General features: G+C 49.3%; 8 protein-coding genes across 8 annotated transcripts; 4 read left to right on the top strand and 4 right to left on the bottom strand.

Annotated features, from left to right (window-relative positions):
• Positions 1-266: 266 nt before the first annotated feature.
• On the bottom strand, positions 267-1135 carry F5Y00DRAFT_44498 (uncharacterized protein). The gene is made up of 3 exons (XM_048013672.1): positions 903-1135; positions 520-850; positions 267-427 (listed from the first exon to the last, which is right to left on the bottom strand). Exons 1-3 carry the CDS (start codon positions 1035-1037, stop codon positions 405-407), a joined length of 489 nt encoding a protein of 162 aa, XP_047866166.1. The 5' UTR covers positions 1038-1135; the 3' UTR covers positions 267-404.
• Positions 1136-1937: 802 nt separating this feature from the next.
• F5Y00DRAFT_44464 (ribose-phosphate pyrophosphokinase 3) lies at positions 1938-3929 on the top strand. Its single transcript, XM_048013671.1, has 6 exons — positions 1938-2226; positions 2406-2497; positions 2567-2939; positions 3006-3164; positions 3233-3472; positions 3565-3929. The coding sequence occupies exons 1-6, from the start codon at positions 2150-2152 to the stop codon at positions 3590-3592; spliced, it is 969 nt and encodes a 322-aa protein (XP_047866165.1). The 5' UTR covers positions 1938-2149; the 3' UTR covers positions 3593-3929.
• A 43-nt stretch (positions 3930-3972) lies between these two features.
• Positions 3973-5375, bottom strand: F5Y00DRAFT_44456 (ribosomal protein S6e). Its single transcript, XM_048013670.1, has 4 exons — positions 5185-5375; positions 4651-5013; positions 4321-4488; positions 3973-4265 (listed from the first exon to the last, which is right to left on the bottom strand). Exons 1-4 carry the CDS (start codon positions 5275-5277, stop codon positions 4170-4172), a joined length of 720 nt encoding a protein of 239 aa, XP_047866164.1. The 5' UTR covers positions 5278-5375; the 3' UTR covers positions 3973-4169.
• Positions 5376-5547: 172 nt separating this feature from the next.
• Positions 5548-6674, top strand: F5Y00DRAFT_233975 (uncharacterized protein). Its single transcript, XM_048007374.1, has one exon. It carries the CDS (start codon positions 5682-5684, stop codon positions 6135-6137), a length of 456 nt encoding a protein of 151 aa, XP_047866163.1. The 5' UTR covers positions 5548-5681; the 3' UTR covers positions 6138-6674.
• A 532-nt stretch (positions 6675-7206) lies between these two features.
• Positions 7207-8366, top strand: F5Y00DRAFT_44413 (transcription initiation factor IID, TAF10 subunit). Its single transcript, XM_048013669.1, has 2 exons — positions 7207-7571; positions 7627-8366. The coding sequence occupies exons 1-2, from the start codon at positions 7419-7421 to the stop codon at positions 8026-8028; spliced, it is 555 nt and encodes a 184-aa protein (XP_047866162.1). The 5' UTR covers positions 7207-7418; the 3' UTR covers positions 8029-8366.
• Positions 8367-8454: 88 nt separating this feature from the next.
• On the bottom strand, positions 8455-9173 carry F5Y00DRAFT_233972 (ribosomal protein S19/S15). Its single transcript, XM_048007373.1, has 4 exons — positions 9075-9173; positions 8966-8981; positions 8716-8895; positions 8455-8651 (listed from the first exon to the last, which is right to left on the bottom strand). The coding sequence occupies exons 1-4, from the start codon at positions 9118-9120 to the stop codon at positions 8618-8620; spliced, it is 276 nt and encodes a 91-aa protein (XP_047866161.1). The 5' UTR covers positions 9121-9173; the 3' UTR covers positions 8455-8617.
• Positions 9174-10564: 1391 nt separating this feature from the next.
• On the top strand, positions 10565-12364 carry F5Y00DRAFT_233969 (glycoside hydrolase family 5 protein). Its single transcript, XM_048007372.1, has 7 exons — positions 10565-10996; positions 11069-11135; positions 11193-11215; positions 11281-11557; positions 11657-11725; positions 11801-12009; positions 12089-12364. The coding sequence occupies exons 1-7, from the start codon at positions 10758-10760 to the stop codon at positions 12204-12206; spliced, it is 1002 nt and encodes a 333-aa protein (XP_047866160.1). The 5' UTR covers positions 10565-10757; the 3' UTR covers positions 12207-12364.
• Positions 12365-12482: 118 nt separating this feature from the next.
• Positions 12483-15253, bottom strand: F5Y00DRAFT_260958 (uncharacterized protein; the record flags this gene model as incomplete). Its single annotated transcript, XM_048011111.1, has 2 exons — positions 12483-12821; positions 12887-15253. 2 exons carry the CDS (start codon positions 15251-15253, stop codon positions 12483-12485), a joined length of 2706 nt encoding a protein of 901 aa, XP_047866159.1.
• Between the last annotated feature and the right edge of the window lie 642 nt (positions 15254-15895).

The following is a 15895-nucleotide window of genomic DNA, read 5'->3' as shown; positions in this document are numbered from 1 at the left end:
CCTGCATCTTCTCGTCCGCTAAGGCTTGGTCAAACTTTCTCTTCAGGGCAATCTCGTCAGGGCTTAGAGGACTTTCTTGGTCGTTTCCGTTATATGCATTCGGCGGGTCGTCGAACGAAGAGGGGGTAGGTGATCGATCCTGTCTGCGAGGTCGACCAGCTGGATTACGCGTCGGAGGTCGTCCTCGCCGTCTCGGTTCGTTAGCAGCGGCTGGTAGAGGACCGTTCGTGCGAGGGCGTCCTCGCTGCCTCGGTTCGTCAGCAGCGGCTGGCTCGGGGCTAGGACTATTTCTGCGAGGTCGTCCTCGCTGCCTAGGCTCGTTAGCAGCGGGTGGTAAAGGACTGTTTCTGCGGGGGCGTCCTCGCTGCCTCGGTTCGTTAGCAGCGGCTGGCTCGGGGCTAGGGCTATTTCTGCGAGGTCGTCCTCGCTGTTTCGGCTCGTTAGCAGCGGCTGCATTTTTGCGAGGGCGCCCTCGCTGTCTTGGCTCGTTAACAACGGCTGGTGAGGGACCATGCTTACGAGGGCGTCCGCGGGGCCTTCCTCCCCCACGATTCCCACGCGGCGCAACCGGCTCAGCCTCAGCTTCTAAATCATCCTGAAGCTGGTTCTCGGGATTTGGTCGATGATGCTCAATCAAGTCTTCTAAACGGGGGGTCTGTGAAGGGTCTTCACCACCACGTCTTTCCACACGATGGCGGCGCTGGATGTTGTTAAGCTCTTGGCGAGCAGCGTCCGTCGCAGGCGAGTCACCTGGCACATGCCCACCTTGAGGATACCTCTCTTGAAGCACCGAATGGGTGATATTGCGTCGGGGCGCAATTGGAGTCGCAGTTGTAGCAGCTGGGGGGTCCTAAAAAGATTCAGTATTAATATGATCAATAAAAGATATCCATAAGATTTACCGGTCGCTTTTTAATGCCGCGGCAGCTAAGGCATGTCGCTACTTGGCGGTCGGCTTGACGAAGAGAAACAAACTGGTCAATATTTTTTTCACGATGGCAATTGCCGCAGACCTTCGTTTCCTCATCAGAATCCATAACGCTTTCCTATTGGTATTTCGCGTTGATGGGAAAGTTTATGGGAGAAAAGAGAAAGGTAAGGTTGTAGCGCATAATGTTTTGATGAATCTCAGCCAATTATTTTCTTATCATTTGATGAATTCTCTTATCAATTTCCTTATCATTTATTGATGAATTACTTATCAATTACTTATCAATTACTTATCATTTCCTTATCAATTTCGCATAATAATTTCCAAGAGTTCCAGCGTAAAAAATGTCTCCGACGGATTATCTAACTCTAGATGGATGTGCAATGATGCGCTATGAATCAAACAGTTCTTTCTTCTACGCTATGTCTCGATCAGATTAGTCCGTGCATATGAGTAGAGTCTCATTAAAAACGTACAGCTCATTCGGGTGTCTTATGAGAATAAGAGCTCTCAAGTTGAGTTGTCTAAGTTGTCTAAAGCAATGTAGAAGGTTAAAAGTAACTATAAGAAGCTTTGACAACTTAAACGAAGACATATACCCCATACCCATGCGGGCTAGCTTCTAAAATTAAGTTGAGCTAAAAAGAAAAGCGCCTAATTTAGCGCGGAATCAAAAACAGACTTTTTCCCTTGTCTTTGGGACGTACATATTCCAGGCGATCTACGTAAATGGCCTAACATAAGGTTTTTTTTTTCTCGCTACATATGTCGTGTATTAGTTGACGAAATCTAGAACCCTTCGTCCTAACTCTTCCGAAAATCTCTTCCCCTGGCTGTGCTACCAAGCCTCTCGAGAACTTCCCGATTATACCACGTGTGCGCGACCTGTCCCTCGCCGAAAAGAAAATACTTATTTGATACCTACACCAGCCACAACCTATCACTTGCAGCAGAAAAGAAATAAGCTTGCGCAAAGACCCCTCGGTCCAATTCGTCCAACCATAATAGCTCGAAACGACCCCGCGATTCCTCCCGATTGGACTGTGGCTCGGACTTTGACCGGTGGCACTGCATCAGAATCAGAGCCATTGTCTCAAAAGAATTTTTTTTTTTAACCTTTTCCTTGCTTGTGACGCTGCGGGATCGAAACTTTTTATTTATTAAGTAACTAGAGCATCCAGCACCGCCTGGTCTCTTTCCCCTCCTTCTCTGATCAACATGGGCGACATGGCGAACGAAATCAAGCTGCTCTCGGGCAACAGCCATCCGAGCTTAGCCAAGGCCGTAGCCGATCGGTATGTTTCTTTTTTTGAATCCTTCCCTACCTTTGGACGACACAACCGTATCAATTGGAGTTGCTCGGTTATTGGTGGCTTTCCCTTCGGACGATCGAATGACGAAATTGGAGATCAGTAACGCTCCAAGAAGCAACTGGATATGGGATTGGCTAACAACAAACCCTTCGCGATTTTAGGCTCGGCGTTGAGATCGCAAAGACGATGAGTTTGAATTATTCAAACCAAGAAACGAGTGTCACAGTCGGCGAGTCAGTCAGAGACGAAGATGGTACGGCCTCACCCCTATAGCAGATCTACGCGATTAATTCGGTCATGAACTCATCCCTTCTCTATGCAGTCTTCATCTTGCAATCTACCGCACCGGGCGACATTAACGATGGCCTGATGGAGCTTCTCATCATGATCCACGCCTGTCGTACGGCCTCGGCCCGGCGCATCACCGCCGTCATACCTAATTTCCCCTACGCCCGGCAGGATAAGAAGGATAAGAGTCGGGCGCCTATCTCGGCCAAGCTCATCGCCAACATGCTGCAGACCGCCGGTTGCAATCACGTCATCACGATGGATCTCCACGCCTCCCAGATCCAAGGCTTCTTCAACGTCCCCGTCGACAATCTATACGCCGAACCGAGCGTCTTGCGATGGATTCGGGAGAACCTTGCCGGTCAAGAGATGGTTATTGTCAGTCCGGACGCGGGCGGTGCAAAGAGGTAGGTCGATTATTATGCGCGCGCCGCCGACGACATGGGCGAGGAGAAGCTGACATGATGCGATAGGGCTACATCCATAGCCGACCGTCTGGACCGCGGCTTCGCGCTCATCCACAAGGAGCGCCCGCGCCCTAATGTCGTGGGTAGGATGGTGCTCGTCGGTGACGTAGTAGACAAAGTTGCAATTCTAGTTGACGACATGGCCGACACTTGCGGTACTTTAGCGTAAGCACCACTATCTACCCCCTAACCTCTCCGAACGAATGACAATATTAATATTCCCCCCTTCGCAGCAAAGCAGCAGCCACCGTCAAAGACCACGGCGCCCGCGAAGTCATCGCCGTCGTCACCCACGGCATCCTAAGCGGCGACGCCATCACCACCCTCAACAACAGCTGCCTGAGCCAGATCGTCGTCACAAATACCGTGCCCCTCGGCGACAAGGTCCAACGGTGCAAGAAGCTCCGGGTCATCGACGTGAGCCCTACGATAGCCGAAGCTATCCGACGAACTCACAACGGAGAGAGTGTTAGGTACGTCTTCACACAGAAATATTCATATATATATATATATATATACCTATTCCCCTTATCACGAGGGCTTTTCATATTGACAAATTTACAAGTTTCCTATTTACACACGCTCCGGTATGATGCGTATTTGCTCGCGCGAGCACGAGTCGAGGGGATGGAGAAGAATGTGGCAGGTGAATGTCCTGCTAAAGATATATGTGCGTTATTAGAGGATCTATCAGGGTGGACTCCATGGTTTCGGGAGTTTGAGATTGCATTTGGGAATCGCTTATGCGAAGAGCCAAGACTGGGACCGTAGAGCATAAATTCGAGGTCATATAAGTACGGAGTTCATTATTTATTGTATTGCATTTGACTACGGATATACACGCATCATCAACTGCAATGTTGGCGATTTCTAGCTTGGGTCACGGCGAATTTGGAAAAAACATGCTTGGGATAAGGAAGCATTATGTCACATAGCATCATGAGTACCCATACGGGGTTACAGCATTAACAACTTTGGAAAATAGAAATAAAACGGATAAAACGGCGGTTTGGGAATCTTCATCATAATTTTTTGTGTTCCGGGAATACATTTCATGTGAGGCTTTTGCCTATCTCAGGACCAGCCACCGATCATCCCTGCAAAAGCCATTGCCACGATTTATGCCCTAATGCAAGAACCAGAAGACACCGACCAAACGCCTGTAGGTATTTACTTGCGCATAGAGCTTGCGCGACGCTTGCGAGCGTCAGCCTTGTGGGCACGGGCCTCGGCGACACGCCTAGCGATAATCTGGGCGTACTCGGCCTATAAATTGTTGTTAGTGTACGTAGCAAAAGAATATTTGGAATGGTTAACGTACGGCCTCATCCTTGACCCTCTCGGACTGTCTTCGCTTGAGCGCAATAAGGTGACGCTTGTGCTGGAGGCGCTGGGGAGTAACCAGGCGCTGGATCTTGGGGGCCTTGGTGTAAGGCTTCTTGCCCTCCTTCTTGGGCTGGATCTCTCGTCGAATGACGTACTTGCGGACCTATATAACGGAGAAAACCGGGGTATCAGCCATCTTTTGGGTGTTCTTACAACACGATATTCCTCTCAGACTCTACTCGGTGGTATTCATTGCAGGGATTCTTCTCTCTCATCCCGCAGAAGCAACGACCGAGCAGGCGATGACGAATGAAGGTGTACTTACATCGTCATCCTTGCTGAGACCGAAGAAGCGGCGGATCTTGGTGGCACGCTTGGGACCGAGGCGCTTGGGGTGGACGACGTCGGTCAGACCGGGGATCTCGTTCTCGCCTTGCTTGACGACGGAAAGTGCGAGGACGGACAAGTCCATGGCGGTGATGCAGCCACGGACAGACTTTCGCTTGCGCTCACCGGTGCGGCGGGGGCGGTAGCAGGAGTGGCCTTCGGAGAGTAGGAGACGGACACGGGTAGGGTGCATGACACCCTGCTTCATCGGGAAACCTTGCTTGTCGTTACCGCCGGTGATGCGGAAGATGTAGCCCTTGAACTCATCGCCGAGGTTATCGCCGGGGATTTCAGCGCCCATCTAAAGTAGTATACATGTTAGTTTTCCCAGCATTCAAATAATAGTGGTTGCGACCAATGTCCATGATGCCTTCTCGATGCTTGTATATTGGTATATAAGGTATCGAAGAGGATTGGAGGCTTTTCGAAAATTCGCAAGAGTATCAACGAGAGAGGTTCAGGTGTCACGTACGCGCTTCTCCATGAAGTCACGGAGCTTTCGCTCATCTTCAATCTCAATGAGCTTCTGGCTGCCATTGGCAGGGTAAGAGATGTTCAGCTTCATCTCGGCGGTGGTTGTCGCGGGTCGACCGTGTTGGGTGTTGTTGGATGAAGTCGAGTCGTGAGAACACACCGAAAAATTAATGGGAATTGGAAAAAGGTTCAAACTTGTTGTGTGGATTTACTTCGCCTAATCCCATTTTTCCTGCGTGCGAGAAGAGTGGGGACACGCTAGGGCTACTGGTGCATGGACCACTGCGATCAAATCTCTGATAAGGATAAAGGAAGTTAATTTTCCGAAGAAATCCCATTAACGCGTACAATCTGACAATGTCCTTCAAGACGCGGTACGTACTGACTGGATCCACTTAATTTTTAATTCTTTATGATCTGCCTGACTGCCCTTCATCTCACTGCCTCCATATGGTGAGAAGCTGCTAAGGTACCTTACCTAGTAGTCTTCTTAAAATGGCCTCTTCTATTAAGTTACACCCTAGGAGTCACGGAACTGAAACCGCTGGTCAAAATCCGCTCCCCCAGCTTCTACAGACACCTTCCGGTTTGGCTATTCTAGAGCTTCAAGGCACTATCAATGTCCCTGAAAATAATGAGGACAATACCCAAAAAGTAACTATCGGACGGCTCGTATTTCCAGACTATCACCCAGAAACTCAAGATTCTTCTAGCACTGCTTGGATGAAGCAGATTCATCTTTACGTGGGTGAGCATCAGAGACTCACTGGAGAAGCCAAGAAGCTACCGAAAGCTATGGCTATTATCAGAAAACGGACCAAGTCGGGGGAAGACGTAGAGATGGCTGATGAGCCATCGAGTTCTTCTACGGTGGAGGAGCTGGAGGTGGTTGAAATTGTCAAGTACAAGCTTGTATTTTCTCAACGCCCAGAGCCCGTGGGAACTGGATGAAGACATACCGATGTATTGCTACGAGACTAGGAACTAAATCATAAACCCATCATATGGCCCCCGAGCGCGTTCGGTTGCGAAGGCCGAGAAGTCTATCTCTATATCTTATGGTATCAAAAGCCCTGAGCACAAGGGAATTCGGAAGCCGCGTACAAAATACCGAATGGCAACCTGCTGGAATGACCCGGACTAGGCGAGGGACAAATCAACTGAGCCTATAGCCCCCTGTGCACCTACATCGGTAATTATTGGAAGGTCCCTGCACCTAGCAAGTTGTACGCGGGGTACATTGAGTTTCTGGTCGGAATGCCAATCTTACTATATATTAGGTACATTCCGGGGTTTTTCTGCTTGGGTTGTAAGAAAATCAAATTGTATCAAACGAAACTTGGAAGCATAAACTCTAGAATTAGAGAGAATGTGATGGTGAGATTTCTTAAGAGAAATGCAAAGAGTTGAGTTGGCACAAGACCCTCGTAGCCCTTCTAAATACCTTCTGACTTACGAAGTCATACTATATCTATCCACGCAAAATAGGCACAGTTAATTCTTGATAAACAATTCATCCGGCTTGCCTCTTGCATCTCTACCTTCAACACGTCGCATGATATTTATATGTGCTTTGAACGTGATCTGTGATATTGATGGAAAGGTACGGGGGTACTTCGTACTTCTTCTTCTTCGTTAGGTAATCCGTGCCTTAAATCTTGGCATACTGGGGGATAAGCTGATAAGAAATGAGGCTAATCAGAGACCCACATGATATCGACCTTGCATATTGCGAACGGACCGCGAAGCTGTCAACTTCATTGAACTTGAATTCATCCAGCCTTTTCAACCTTTTCAAGTTCATCTAGAGACAACCACCCGCGACTCCTTCTAGATAAGCGACGCAGGATAGACGCGTGTATTTGGAAACTGGGTTTTTTGATATTGGTCTATTTCGCCAAGGCGAACTCGGTTCTCGTCCACGCAGGCTACGACGTCATCTTAACATCGCGAGACGTATGAGTTATTCGCCGTTATAATCATTCGAACGACTTAAGTCGAAGGTGACTATTGGAACTCTAAATTAAACCGACTTAGTGGTTAACCCCACCCGAGCTCAGGCCACTATTCTGGGGTTTCTGAACCGTTTTCTTTTCTTTTTTTTTTCTCTCGATTCGTTCGATCGAGTGCTTTGCTTCTTACGATCTTTGAACAATTTTTCGAAAGAATTCCTCGATCACTCGGGCGTCGATTCATCCAATCGTGACACTCGACTTTCTCGACTCCGCAAATATGGCAAGCGCACCCACAGAAAATGAACAGGCCCCTCCCGTCGCCTCGCAGAACGAGGAAGAGGCCATCATGCCTTCGGAACCTAAGATGCCGACACGGAAAGACACTTCGCTGAAAGAATTCTTAACCAAGATGGACGACTACGCACCTATCGTGAGCACCACACGGCCAACTATCGGTCATAGAAGATGCGCTAACCACCCTACAGATCCCTGATGCCGTAACCAACTACTACATGACAAAATCCGGTCTTCCCCCGCCACCCCACACCGACCCGCGCCTCGCGCGCCTCATCGCTCTTGCGGTCCAGAAGTTCGTCGCCGATATCGCCGCCGACGCCTACCAATACAGCCGCATCCGCGCGTCCAACACCAGCGCGAACAACCCGATGGGCAACCTCGGTGCCGCCGCAGGACTCCAGATTCCGGGCCAAGCGCAAGCCAACGCCAAAGATCAAGGACGTGGCGGGCCGCTGGGTATTCAGAGAGCGGGTTACGGCGGCGGCGGCCAGGGCGGTAGCCAGAACCGTACGGTCCTTACCATGGAGGATCTGGGTATGGCCGTCGGCGAATACGGCGTCAACGTCAAGCGAAGCGAGTTCTACCGTTAAACATCGAGCTATGTTTGAAGCTTATTAATCAACATGAATATCCGCCAATTTCATCCCGCTTAGGCGTCCATAAGCTTCTGCCGGTCCTCTCATCACAACGGGCGCGAGGAAATACGTCATCGGCAGAACCTGAAGCCATACCTGGATATTCACAAAGAAACTTTTGACGTTGTACTACACAAGCCGCTGGCCTTGCTATATTTCTATTTTTCACGGGACAGCAACAGAATCCACGAAGGCCTACACATAAGGAACGGAAGGTGACATTCAGGGAAAAAGGTGTTTGGCGTTTAGGAATAGGCTTTTCTTTTCTTTTCTTTCTTTTTTCTTCAGAACCCGGCCCAGTCGCGCCCTGAAGTTGTACATGTACAATTAGAAGATGGGCTGCGGCCGTCTGGTTACTAGCTCTGCGTATAATGCACAAGGATAAGCGTTACGAATTGGCGTGTCTTGCGTGTTCTCTAATGGTATGTATGGTCGTGTGAGCGCATAGGTAATATACAGTAGACAGTAAACTCGTAAAAGACCCCCCCACCTGAAAACAACAGAACGCCGCGGGATACCTACACCTCATGGTGCCTATTTTGGTTTACCGTCGTGACCAGATGAAAGGCTTTCTCGTCCTAGACGGAGCAAAGTTAGTGTTATGTTAGTATTAGAAGAGGAGAGTTAACCATGGGGACGTACGGAGAGAACTCGCCGAGCTTGTGGCCGACCATCTCCTCGGTGATCTCGAGGTCGTGGTATTCCTTGCCGTTGTACACCTGGAACTTGAGGCCGACGAAACTAGGCAGGATGGTCGCGGCGCGGGCTTGCGTGCGGATCGGCTTGACTCGTTCGCCTGGGCGGGGGCGCACGATGGCGAGGCTGTGGTGGGTTGGGTGCGTTAGAGTTGTGGGATTGGGTGAATGAATGAATGGATGAATGGATGTCTTACGGTACGATGTGCGGCCCTGGAGGTGGGTGATGGTTAGTTTAGTTATTACTGCGTTTTGAGTATAGGATAGGAAAAGGGGAAAGAGGGATATTGGAAATGGCTGGCTTACCCTTCCATACGGATCGGCCTTTCAAGAGCCACCTTGTCGGCTGCATTTTGTCTGGATTTGGACAATTTGATGCTGGTGATGGAGGAGAGCAGCTCGTCGCAATAATTTCTATGCAGATGTATCATGTACTTGGTAAATGCATATCCCCGAATCGTGAGTAGGCGAGGACTCGATAACGGATTAGTGTTATTCCGTGATATTAGTTCCATTTATGGGGCAGTTATTTTAGTTTAACAGGTATTTGTACTTCGTACCTTCTACAAGATACTTTTAACATTTACCTGTCTTAAAGGTTCATTATTCAAAATAAATATTGAAGGTAGAACACCTATTCGAGGGCTTCTATTGCTGAATTTGAATATATGCGGTTATCGACTTACAGTATACCCTCTCAGTTTTGCAATTGTCTCCTCGGATCCATACGAAATAAGTAAACGGGAACTTAAGTTGCCGTGTCAAGTGCATCGCTTCGTTTTATCCAAAGAACACCCCAGAGTTATGCACAATTCGACTTTGAGGTCTTAATAAGACGAGAGGTATTCCCCTAGTAAAATATGAGTGTATATGTTGTTTCTACCTAAGTTAACTACTTGAACCCCGTGTTAGCTCAATGACTCGCTGGCTGACTTCATTATATAGAACCATAAAAGACACATGTGAAGTCGACGTATATAAATACATAGTCTATTCTGATTGGTCTCTTACACAATTCGACTTGCTCAATCCAGACTTCCCGCGTCCAAGTCCCCATAATCAAAGCAACGGTGTCCAACACCAACACTACATAGTAACACCACCCGAGTCGTGAAGCCAAAGCCAGACGCGTTCCCAATACCATTCGGGAACGTAGCTGTCTTTCCCCATTTACCCCTGTTGGCTATCGGCCAGTTTAGCAATCGAGTGACGAGTCTCTCATTACCCCTGAAGAGTACATACATAAGCTTCCGTCGCCACGCGGGAGAAGCCGTACCTTAGCATGACCTAGTCCTAATATATGTGCGGAGAGCTAGGCCCCGCCCCCCTGGAAGCAGCAACGAGCTTCACGAGAGCTCTGCTATCACGTCCTTTCGGCCCTTATATTTTCTACGTCTTCTTCTTCTTGTTCTTCTTCATATTCTACGTTTACACGTACCTGTTCATTCTTGTGTCATGTCGTAGCTCCATGACGAAAATTACGTAGACTACATACTGCCTATGTAAACAGGGCCCATGTCCATGTTCACACCCTTGCAAGGGTCTGGCATCCTGGCATCGAAAAAAGAAACTACCCTACCTATCCGAAATTCAAGCATCACGGGCCAAGCTGCCGGTCACCGCTATGCCCTTCCGATGCAGAGTCTCGCCCTAGGCTTTATTACAGTACACTACCCCCCCACTGGGTCCTGCGAGGGACGAATAGTTTCAATATGAGCCTCAATGTGGCCTACATATCCGTAGATGCACGATCCCCTCGCGCCGTAATTACCTTTAGCGCCCAGACGTCAGCTGTTTATGCTTCCATTCTCTTTTACGTGGGGCGGAGCGTCGGCTTCCGCCCTTAGAGTATAAGAGGCAGAACAAATCCACGTGGATGGATGTCGAGTAGCTACAGTAGCTCGTCTTGCTTCCCACACCCCACGCCGTTCGTCTTCATAGTAGTTTAGTCTAGTCTGGTCTAGATAAATAGATAGATACCTAGACATCATGAGGTTCGCCGATCTGCTCGTGGCTACGGCCGCCATCTCCAGCGCCGTCGCGGTGCCCAGCCAGACCAAGAAGCGCGCAAGTCCTTTCCAGTTCACCGGCGTAAGCGAGTCGGGAGCCGAATTCGGTAATACGGCTCTTCCCGGACAACTCGGCAAGGACTACACTTGGCCCGACCACACTGCCATCTCTACCCTGATCCAGAAGGGTTTCAACACCTTCCGTATCCCCATCATGATGTTAGCTTCTACCCTACCTAACCTATTATAAAAAATGAAACTAGGTACAAGTGATACTGAACAATGAACTAGGGAGCGTATCATCCCGAACACGTTAACCGGCACCGTCAACGAGACCTACGCCGCCGGCCTTGACGACGTAAGTCCTAACGCCACGTGCCTATATTTCACACAGAAAAACTAATTAACTCCCTAGATCGTCACATTTGTCACCGGCCAGTTAGTCTAACCTCAGCACCCCCTTTTCCCTATCCTCTTCCCCATACTTACAACCTCCCTCCCAGGGGCGCCTACGCCGTCATAGACCCGCACAACTTCGGGCGATACTACAGCAACATCATCACGGACGTATCCGGCTTCGGCGCGTGGTGGACGACGGTAGCCAAGCGCTACGCCTCCAACGAGAAGGTCATCTTCGATACCAACAACGAGTTCCACGACGAGGACAACGCCCTCGTCGGCCAGCTCAACCAGGCCGCCATCGACGCCATCCGCGCCGCCGGCGCCACTTCCCAGTACATCTTCGTCGAGGGCAACTCGTGGACCGGGGCTTGGCATTGGGTGAGTTTTCCACTCCCTCCTCCGTCTTCGTTATATATAAATGGAAATGCTGTTGTTGTCGTCGTCGCTGTTACTGTTGCTAACAATCAACCCGCGCAGGTCTCCAGCGGCACCTCCGAGGCCATGGGTCAACTAACCGACCCCCAGGACAAGATCATCTACGAGATGGTACGCTCACCCCCCTCCCTCTTTCTCTTCCCCCCCTTTCTCCTTATTACAAAACTAACCTACCTCCCCCTTTAGCACCAATACCTCGACACCGACGGCTCCGGCACATCCGAAGCCTGCGTATCCGGCACCATCGGCGCAGAGCGCCTCGCCGACGCCACCGCCTGGCTCAAGGCCAACAACAAGAAGGGAGTGATCGGCGAGACCGCCGGCGGCGCCAACGCGCAGTGCATCGAGGCCGTCCAGGGCCTGCTGGCCCACCTGGAGGAGAACTCGGACGTCTGGTAAGGAATTAATTAATTCCCCTCCTTTCCCCCTTTATTCATAGTGTTAAAACGACGAACTAATAAAAAAAAACAATAGGACCGGGTGGTTGTGGTGGGGCGCCGGTCCCTGGTGGGCTGACTACATGTACTCGATCGAGCCGCCGTCCGGGACCGCGTATACGAGTGTGTTGCCGTCTTTGACGGAATATATCTAAATAGGGGGCGTTATAAGTCGCTGACGTATATATATGGAGGGACGATTATGAGCTTGAATATGTGAAATAGGTACGCCACAGCTACTCGGGCAAAGAACTGTATATAGCACGACGAGAGCAAGGATAGAAAAGAAAAAAGATTGTATATTGGCGCGAATTTGCTTCGCTATGTCGTATCTCATATCTCAGCGCCACGCGCGTTAATTTTCATATCTCTATCCTACCCCTTTCTGCCCCCCTATAACACAGACAGTTCATTAACTCGTAACCCGTCATTCATCCAAGCAATTTGCTCTGTCTCTCCAAGAACATCACCTTGGGTCTATCTATCTCTTCAAAACTCAATTTTTTCAACGCAACCGAAATTTCCAACCCAATGGGTCCGTCTCTCAAAGTCAATGTTTTCTCTTCCGAATCCGCGTGCACCTGCTCGCACCACAAATGCAGCCCATATGATTTCCTCAACGTCTGAATTAGAAGTACCTCCACCGAGCACCACGCCCTTTCGTAGTAGGTGTCGTCTGCTATGCTGATTACGGCATCGCACTGGGTGAGAATCATGGGCAAGGCATGGACGCCTGGCATGGGGTTGCTCTGGTTTATACAAGCACAGTCCTATAGTCAAAGAAGTCAGCATTTACGCTCAAGGGTTGAGATGAAGTTAATCCGCCATAGCTCACCAGCCAAATTCCCATCCTCGCCCTATCAATAGACGGATGCAGTTTCAAAAACTCCTCAGTAGCAGCCAGCATCCGCTTATACTGCGTATTGACTTCATCGTCCGGCGACGAAGCCCCTCTCCACCTATACGAAAAGAAAATAACAAAGTCGGAATTCTTATACTCCTTCGATCCAGACTCATCCGTAAACTCTTTGACTAGCCCATCGGCATGCTTCGGGAGTCTACCGAGGGAGCGGAACGCAGAGTAGGGCAAAAAGGAAAACCCCGAGAACATAGCTTTAGCCTCCTCGTCAGCGCGGAGAGACTGGGCGTATGCGCTGCGCAGCTTCTGCATGCAGCAGTCGTCGTAGCGGCGCGTTATAAGAATAGGTCGGAGTACTTCTTGGAATAGCTTGCGATAACTTTTACGAAGCCTCGCTCCCATGAGCCAAGCTTCGATTTCGTATTCGCTGGCTCTTCGCTGTAGGCCTTTGATTACGACCTCTTTAAACTCGTTATTTCCACAGAATACGGCATAATCCAGTGCCGTGTATCCATGCTCGTCTATGATTTCCAAGTCCACACCGGCATCTACCAGTTCTTTCAAGTACCCTAAATGTTCTTCCGAAGGTTCCTTGCAGAGCGCGATGGCGGGTGTACACCCGGTGTACGTATTGAATTGTTCCATAGCCTCTTCGAGACGTCCGCTAAGCCGCAGCGCATGTCCGTAGAAGAAGCGAGTTAGAGCAACCACTGTTGGATCGCCAAATCCCGTTACGAGGGCCAGTGCTTGCTGAGCTGTTTTCACTGCCTCCTCCAGCTTATTCCGAGCTGAGAGACAAAGCGAGAGACGGGATAACCCGATGATCTCCCAATTTTTACCATTTTTCATGGCGCTGGATTCTTTAGACTTGCCTTTTGCTAGTAATGACTGTTGGATATTTCGAGCGAGCTGTACGCGCTCTTGAAGTTGCACAATTGCCAAGTCAAGGGTTCTGTCGTCGTGATCCCGCTGAGATATCTGATAGTTCACCATCCCAAGGTTTCCAACGGCACGACAGGCTTCAGCTTCGAGACCTAGTTGCCTCGCTGTATGGTACTGCATCTCGAACATGCGCATCGCATCTGTGAGATTGTTTAGATTTCGATAGACAACTCCTAGCTCGCCAACGCAATCTACACGTAGCACATTCACGTCTATATCAATATCAGTTATAACCTTTTCTAGAGTGTCCCTAGCAATTTCGTATCTACCGAGACATCGGTCGACACGCCCAATTTTGTATAGAACCTCACGCGTGTGATAAGCCTTGTTGGGGAAGTTGTTGCCGTTATCACACAGGCTGAGGGCATTGCTGAAAGCTCGCAGCGCATGTTCCCATTCAGCATTGTGAATGTGCTTTTGCCCCTGATGCATAAATATTTCCCAAGACCTCACGGCATCGACGGTTAACGCCAAGGCCTCTGGTGTCACTCCGGCAGGATCACGAAGCTGCGTGAAAGCATCCCCGTCCTTGGGACCGAGAACACCAGCATCTCGGACAAATCCTCGTCGCGAGTCGAAGACAAAAAGGGTAGCATGGAACCGATCGGGCGCGACTTCAGTCCAGTGGTACTGGGCTGCGGGAATCGTGTAGCTTATTCCTCGGCGATGGATATTTGTCCCTAGAGGAACAGCACGAGCTAATTTCTTAGTATTGGTAATAGTTGAGGATGCCGCATTTGGTTTATAGTTGATTCCCGAACTCTTACCGTCACTCCATGCTAGGGCATATTCGGAGTGAGTGGCAGCTTCTGGATCTTCAACGTGCTCAACTTTGTACGAGTGGTCCGTCCCTTCGCCAGCCAAGATCCAACTCTGGGCAAACGCTTGATGTGAATGGATGGCAACGTCAGCATTTCCCCTGTGCCCGTCCGGTAACCAGACATGAAGCCGGAATAGCTCGTCTATATTCCCGTTCTTGATTAAGCTGCAGAGGGCCACCGCGGTAAATCCTTGGGCGCTTCGAGAGGCAGTGCAAAATTGCCTTGTGAGCAGCTTGCTAGTGAGAGCGTTGCGAATCAGTTCCCAGATGAGAATAAGGTCAGCCTCGCCTACGGCTTCGTGTGCATCACCTCCTTTTCTTGTATAAAGCTCACGGAGATATGTAATAGCGAGCCCTATGTTAGCAACCTGTCGAGTATCTTCGTCGGAGATTTTCGTTTCGATAGCGGTACGCCAGCCGCTGAAAGAAAGAGCAATATCATTTTCATGGCTATTAGCGGCGCTTGGACAGACACTTTGTATAATTCGATACGGGATGTCTTCAGGTGATTTCGTCGCTACGGCCACACCCTGCAGAATTCTCAGGAGAGATGTGCTGGAGACTGTGGTTCCTACAATCATTTTAAGTTGGCTCCATAAAAGCTGTTGGGTTTTGAATATTGGCCATGTATAAGTTAGAGCCTCGCAGCCGAATACTCTTACATACCTAATGTAGTTATAGTGTACTTGGTCCAATGTAACCATTGCACAAGACTCGGATTATTAAAACCGTTGCCACCCCTCGAGGCGCAAGAGAGGCGCGAGTATATATATACCCCACTTATATCAACGAATCAGCACTCCAAAAAGGTTTAATACATAGCCCTTAGTAGCCTTTTATTTAAGGGTATAAAAGACTCGATTAATTATATTTAGATAGGCAGATAGAGTACCTAAGCACTTATGCCTCTCTCGTACTTGGAGAAATAGGGCAAAGGGGTGTGGGGCGGTAACTTAATCAACTAAAGAGTATATAGCTCAACCAAGAAGCACTACCTATTATAAATCATAAAACCATTAATGTAAAGCCATGATCATTATTACTAAGTGAATCCTACTCTACACATACAGCGACGACAGGGTTTCGGCAAAGTTTCAAGTAGACCAGCTAACGCCAACGGCCTGCACTCCGTTGGCGAGGCTCTCAAAAGAATCTATATGCCGAATGCCACGTGGGAATCTCAATGCACCCAATGCCTCCTAACGTCATCAGGCGTCAAAAAA

The sequence above is a fragment of the Daldinia vernicosa genome, assembly GCF_022497035.1.
Source record: "Daldinia vernicosa strain CBS 139.73 unplaced genomic scaffold F5Y00scaffold_16, whole genome shotgun sequence".
In the NCBI taxonomy this organism is placed as follows: domain Eukaryota; kingdom Fungi; phylum Ascomycota; class Sordariomycetes; order Xylariales; family Hypoxylaceae; genus Daldinia; species Daldinia vernicosa.
The sequence above is the reverse complement of the archived record's forward strand: the minus strand, read 5'-3'. Positions and strand labels throughout refer to the sequence as shown.